At 34.8% G+C, this 6,268-nt stretch overlaps 3 protein-coding genes across 5 annotated transcripts in view; 1 reads left to right on the top strand and 2 right to left on the bottom strand.

Annotated features, from left to right (window-relative positions):
- The window catches only part of LOC106869388 (fatty acyl-CoA reductase 1), a 422,225-nt gene that overhangs the window by 220,725 nt on the left and 195,232 nt on the right, over positions 1-6,268 (bottom strand). The window lies entirely within an intron of this gene.
- The window catches only part of LOC106882603 (putative fatty acyl-CoA reductase CG5065), a 125,191-nt gene that overhangs the window by 94,917 nt on the left and 24,006 nt on the right, over positions 1-6,268 (top strand). The gene's annotated exons all lie outside the window — the stretch shown is intronic.
- LOC106873138 (histone acetyltransferase KAT8) overlaps positions 1-6,268 on the bottom strand; it is an 86,188-nt gene that overhangs the window by 26,490 nt on the left and 53,430 nt on the right. For both annotated transcript variants that reach the window (XM_052969539.1, XM_052969537.1), the window contains 4 exons: positions 2,878-2,931; positions 2,049-2,213; positions 1,856-1,945; positions 1,571-1,711 (listed from right to left, as the gene is read on the bottom strand). In XM_052969539.1, the coding sequence (XP_052825499.1) occupies positions 1,571-1,711; positions 1,856-1,945; positions 2,049-2,213; positions 2,878-2,931 (450 nt within the window). The remainder of the gene's footprint in view (positions 1-1,570; positions 1,712-1,855; positions 1,946-2,048; positions 2,214-2,877; positions 2,932-6,268) is intronic.

The following is a 6,268-nucleotide window of genomic DNA, read 5'->3' on the forward strand; positions in this document are numbered from 1 at the left end:
TAATGTCATTCATGAACTGCCAGTTACTTTACAAGTCATAAAATTGAAATCAAAAAATGATAAATTTATTATCAAAATGAAAATAATACTGAAGGCTAAAAGAGATAAAAATATGCACAATACAAATGCAAACCATTTCTCATTGTGTGACAATGTGTTGATGTATGCACAAAGAGTCGTAGTGCTTGCCACACTACAAAAGCAATTATTAACGGAATTTCATATGGGTCACCCAAGGATTTCAAGAATGAAATCATTAGTGAGAAGTTATGTATATTGGCCAGCAATGGGCTGTGACATTGAAGAATCAGTGAAAGCATGCAGAGGGTATGCTTTAGCTGAAAAATCACCTACCACTAAATGGCAACCGTGGCCAAAAACAGATGTGTTCCATGGGCCAGACTGCATATTGATTATGCAGGTCCCCTTAAGGGTTCATATTACCTTGTCATGGTGGATATTTTTTCAAAGTAGCTGGAAGTGCATAAATGTAAAAAGCCAACATCTGCGATTACAATAAGTTTTTTTACATAAATTGTTCACCTGGTATGGTATTCCAGATACCATTGTGTCAGATAATAGAACTCAATTTATGTCAGACAAGTTCAGAAAATTTTGTAAAATATTTGTTATCATACATGTCACCACTCTGCTCTGTCATCCTTGGTCAAATGGACAAGCAGAGCATTTTGTTGACATTTCAAGAGGGTATTGAAAAAGGTGAACAATGAAGTGATGGACGATTTTGCACTCCAATAATTTCTAAGAGTGTACCAAGTAACTCCTAATCCGAATACACCATCAGGCATGTGACCCACAGAACTGATGTTTGCTAGAAAGGTCAGATCTGTTTTTGATAAGCTAATACCAAGTGAAAAAAAAAAAAAACACAAACAACAAAAATACTTCAAAATTCTTCAAGTTAGGTGACAAAGTTTTTTTTTAAATCTATAGATATGGTAAAGAAAGCTGGGAGGACGGTATGATAATTAAACAAATTGGAAAATGATATTCCTGGTAAAAGGAAAGAAGACTGAATACAAAAGACTTTAACCAGCTTAAGAAAAGATTCACAGAAAATACAGTCATGAGAAATGAAATCCCTATGGAAGTATTGTATGACACGTTTGAGGTACCAACACCCAAACAATTTGAAACTATACGTTATAGCACTAGAAAACGGAAAAGAATGGAAACACTGGAATTGAACCCTAAATGTAAGTGATATTAAAACTCAAAGTGGAGTTCAATTCTCAAAAGGGGAGATAAGGGAAACTGATTCTAAAAAGGGGAGACGTTGTGGAAGGATTCCAACCAACCTTTAAGTGTGAGTGATTGGCAGTTCATGTAACTAGCAGTTCACTGTGAACATTTGATATAGGAATAGTGATGCGTCGTGTACATACTTTCTTCTCCACTACTTTGTTATATTATATATCCAATACAACGATATAAAAATTACAAATTGTGACATGTAAGGATAGATTTTTTTTTTTTTAATTGCCAGACTTAACAGTCACAACATAACAATGATAATCAGAAGAATTAAGAGAAAAGCTGAACATCTTACTTTTGAGAAGTAACCAACTAAATGGCAACCTTGTCTATCAACTTCAGTGAGAATATAAAAAAGAAATGGTTCCACATCAAAGTATAAGGTTTTGTGATCAAGAAACAATTTTGCTAGAAGACATAAGTTCTGACAGTAGATCTAAAAAAGAAAAAAATAGGTAAAATATTAGAACAAGCAAAGTAATCAGCTTTCATATAGAATAGCATTCACTATAGTAACAATAAAAATACTGTATTGGAAGAAAGAACATGATAAAATATCTATAATAAAACTTAGGTTTACTTTACTATCTTTTCCATCCACTTCAAAAACAGATATAGTTCCTTTCCGGTAAATCTCTTTTCCTGGAGGATAGCGCCATGTGCACTGACTCTGCAATAAGAAAATAAATACAGTTTTATACAAAATCAAACAAGAGGAGAGAGAAAGATCAGGCTGGTCTTACTGGATGGTGTGAACAAGTTTTCCACTTTACCTGATGATATCGATAAGATTTTTCCAAACGCATGTATTTTAAACAATATTCACAAATCCATAATTTGGGTTGTTTTCCATACTCTTCAGGGTAAGGTGAAAAATACCAGGCATCTATTTCATATTTTCCAATCTGTATTTTGTCAATATACTTGACTTTTGTGATCTATAACAAAAAAAAGATGAAATATGAAAGAAAGCTTCCAAAATGTTTACCAAAATTCTCAAGTTAATAGTTTAGTTTTATATTTCAAAAATATCCTTAATCTATCAAGAACTACCAATGGATAATATTGATAATGATTAATCCTGGGATTTTCTTTACAAGCTACAATAGCATGCTGAATCAATCTCTCTCTCTCTATATATTTTTTTTATTCTGTAGTGATAAACTACTCCAAAATAATATCTAAACACTGCCTGATACTCTCATAACAAACATTTAGCGTTACATAAAATTTAGATCTACATACTTTGGTTGTAAATTTTGTTTTATTCATTCCTGCTGACAACAAAAGACACTAAGAAAAGCAAATAGTTTATTTGTAATTCTAACTAGAATTTCATTCTTAAGTAAATCTTGTCTGAATAAAAAAAGTTTTCAATTATGAAACAACAAATGAAATTAGTGAACCTTATAGCATTCAGACAAAGTCTTACTGAAATATTCTTGTAGTTACATATATCACACACTGACATCTAAATAAACAGTACTATTGAAAGGAATAAGCATTATATAGAGAAATAAATTACTCATTAATCAAGAAAATTAACTTGAGACTTAAGTATCAGCAATAACTAAAGAAATCAGAAATATATTTTCATCTAACCGCTTCATGTTCCTTTTCAAGAGCTGCAGTTGTTGGGTCCATCTCAGCATATGTCTAAAAAAATTTTTTAAATTCAGATTTTAGAACAATGTAAACAAAAATATAATGAAATGACAAAAATATCTTGGACAATGTTCTTCCTAATTTTTTGCTGTGAGTGGGAGTGTGCAGAAATTTACTTGTGTGCAAATTTTCTCTTTCTTTGCAAAGTTATGTGCACATCTAAGTGAAAAATCATCTTCAATTAAAAAAATTTAATTTCTTGAAAATGTGTGCATACTTTTTCCTTTGTGCACTAGTTTTAAAACATGTGCATTTGTACAAGCACACAATGTAGGGGAGACTTTAATCTTAGAATTCCTCCAGTCATCAACATAAAAATTTAACAAATATATATACAAGCCAACAAAGGAGCCAATGTTGAACAGGAATTCACAGAAACTTCAACCGAAGAACTTAACAAGGGAAATTATTCAGGTGAAAACAATTAATTAGTTGAATAATAAATTTTAGAATTATTAGAAGAAAAAATTTTAAACACTCTACTGATGTTATTGAATAGTTCTAGATCTATTATGGCACATAATAGTTAACCAACTCACTAGTTTTAATTCACAGAACATTGCACCACAAATACCATGGTCCCACCCTAGTTGGAGGACCACTAAGCTCATTCCATAATTTTGTACTTAATTGTATATTATACGGTTTAACAATCTGGATAGTTTGTTACACAGACTAACAGGGGAGTTGGCCAGAGCATGACAGTTGCAGTTCCTTCATATTTGTTACTGAGCTACAGAGGGCGCATCTCAGCAATGTTAGAGGACAGGAAGCTTATTGATCATTATTATCATTGTTCTAACATCTACTTTTCCATGCTTGCATATTTAGGCAAATGTCACCTCTCCTGTTTCTAATTAAAGTAATATTTCTCCAAGGCAAGATATGATTTCATAGAATATTGGATATATATAACATTAATTCTATGACAGTGACACTCACTTAGAACTATCATGTAATATTAAGACAAGGAGACACTAACACACGCATATCACAACTAGATTGAGGAGATCAGCAAAATATTTTCTCCCCTACCCTGAGGACACTCTTCTCTATAGAAAGAACCTCAGTAGAGTTCTTAAATAGCAGGTGTGGAAGAGGGTTTTTTGTTATAAAGTCGGAGGATGGTCTTCAGAATACTTCTTTGGCCAATCTAAAGTCTGAGTCCAGCTTCACCCTAAAGTTCTCCGATGACTCAGCTACAGACATTTTTACAGGCTCTGTGGCAACTTTTTGTGCTTCAGTGTACCACCTATGTAAAAGAGGAGATTAGTTTCCTAACCAAGCTATGTAAGCCTTCTTCTTTGCTCAGGTGGTGTTTCTAACTTCCTGGTTAAATCAGGGGATTCTTTTGCACCTAGCACCACACTAAGTCACTTTTGTCCACAGCATTTTATAGCCAAAGATGAAATTACTGAACAAAATAATTTCCACTGCATTTTGGATTAATGGACACTTTTTGGTTGCCATGAAGTCCCTTTACAAATGCCCAGGTGTCTCTATTCAAGTAAATGGTACTATGTAGAAACCTTTCAATATGGATGTTGGACTCTGGCAGGGATGTATCTTATCACCTCTCCTTTTTTGTAGTTTCTGTGAATTGGATTGACATGCAGGGCCATTGTGGAAGTGATATCAAAATCAGTGGGTGTAGGATCTGTCAGCTGATATCTGCAGACAACATGGTGTTACTTTGTGCATAAGAAAGTGATCTCCAGCATGCACTGAATGGGTTCACTGCTAAATGCTGCAAGGGAGAGATAACAATTTTTGTTGTAACGATTGTGATATTGGTCCTATCAAGAAACACGTCCCAGTGCACTCTGCATGTTAGCAGAATATCACTGGGAGAAGTGAAGAAGTATCTTAGGGCTGTATTCACAAGTGATGGAAGGTAGGAGGTTGAACTGGATGCTTGAGTTGCAGGTGATAGCATAGTAATGCAACAGCTCCAGCATTTGATCCTCAAAAGGGAGTAAAAAAGCCAAACTTGCAATCTTCAATGTAGTTTTAGTGCCTATCGCCACCCATGGTCATGAATATTGGGTAATGACTGAAAGAGTACGATTGTAAATACAAGTAGCTGAAAAGGAGTTTCTCTGAAGAGTCTCTGGTGTAACAGTACGCAAAAAGAGTGTGTAGCTCAGAGATCAGGGAGTCTCCTCAGTTCAAACTGCTATTTCTCTACATTATGAGGTCACAGATCTGGTGCTACAGTCATGTGATTAAAATGTTACAAGAAAGAACTGCAGGACAGACTCTTCAAGCCAAGCCAACCAACAGGAAATCTAGGGGTAGACCAAAACTGAGATGATTGGATAATATCCAAAGTCTCAGTTGGTTGCACTTAGGAATACAGCCTGAAAATCTAATGATGGTTGCTTCTGATAGGACCCTATGGAGATGATGCCTGAGGACTCTACTCCCATGACCCTCCCAAGAATCATGGGCAGAGAAGATGGATGGATATACACACATATATACAGTCATAAAATGAGGTACTTTTAATTTCTGTCTATCAAATCCACATGTACAGCTTTGGTCTGCTTGGTGCTATAGTAGAATACAATTGCCTAAGGTGTTGAGTAGAGGGACTGAACCCAAAACCATGTAGCTGTGAAGCAAACTTAACCACATAGCCATGTGTGTACTAGTTCATATTGTTAGATTTTTATACATAATATAGTATTTATGTTTATATTTATTTAAGTGGGGTAACATTTCAAGAATGATGTGGTAGTAGTATTCTGAGATGTCTAAGGGGAATAGGTCACTGTGCAGTCATTTGATTTCTTACAAATAACATCTCCTTCAAACTCCACCTTTTCATCTTAAAACACTGATGATATGAAAAATAATGTTTTACAACCAGGTCAGCAGTTACAAGGTTTGTTTATCAGAAGTAAAAAGTGGTAAGTTCTTTTACAAATATGCAATAAAAAAAGGTTGAAATCTGAAACGCAAAACTCAATCATCATTATCATCATCATTTAAAATCTGCTTTCCATACTGGCATGGGTTCAACAGTTTGACAGGAGCTGGTTAGGCAGAAGACTGCACCAGGCTTCAGTGTCTGTTTTGGCATGGTTTTTACAGCTGGATGCCCTTCTTAACACCAACCACCTCACAGAGTAGACTGAGTGCTTTTTACAAGGCATCAGCACAGGCAAGGTTTTTACAGATGGATGCCCTTCCAAATGTCAACCACTTTACAGTGTGGACTGGATGCTTTTTACATGGCACCAGCACTGGTAGGGTCAACAAATAATTTACAAGACAAAGATCTTTTGAGAGGGGAGGGGGCATTGGAGGAGGTGATCTTGTGTCG

This window comes from Octopus bimaculoides, chromosome 7 (genome assembly GCF_001194135.2).
Source record: "Octopus bimaculoides isolate UCB-OBI-ISO-001 chromosome 7, ASM119413v2, whole genome shotgun sequence".
Classification (NCBI taxonomy): domain Eukaryota; kingdom Metazoa; phylum Mollusca; class Cephalopoda; order Octopoda; family Octopodidae; genus Octopus; species Octopus bimaculoides.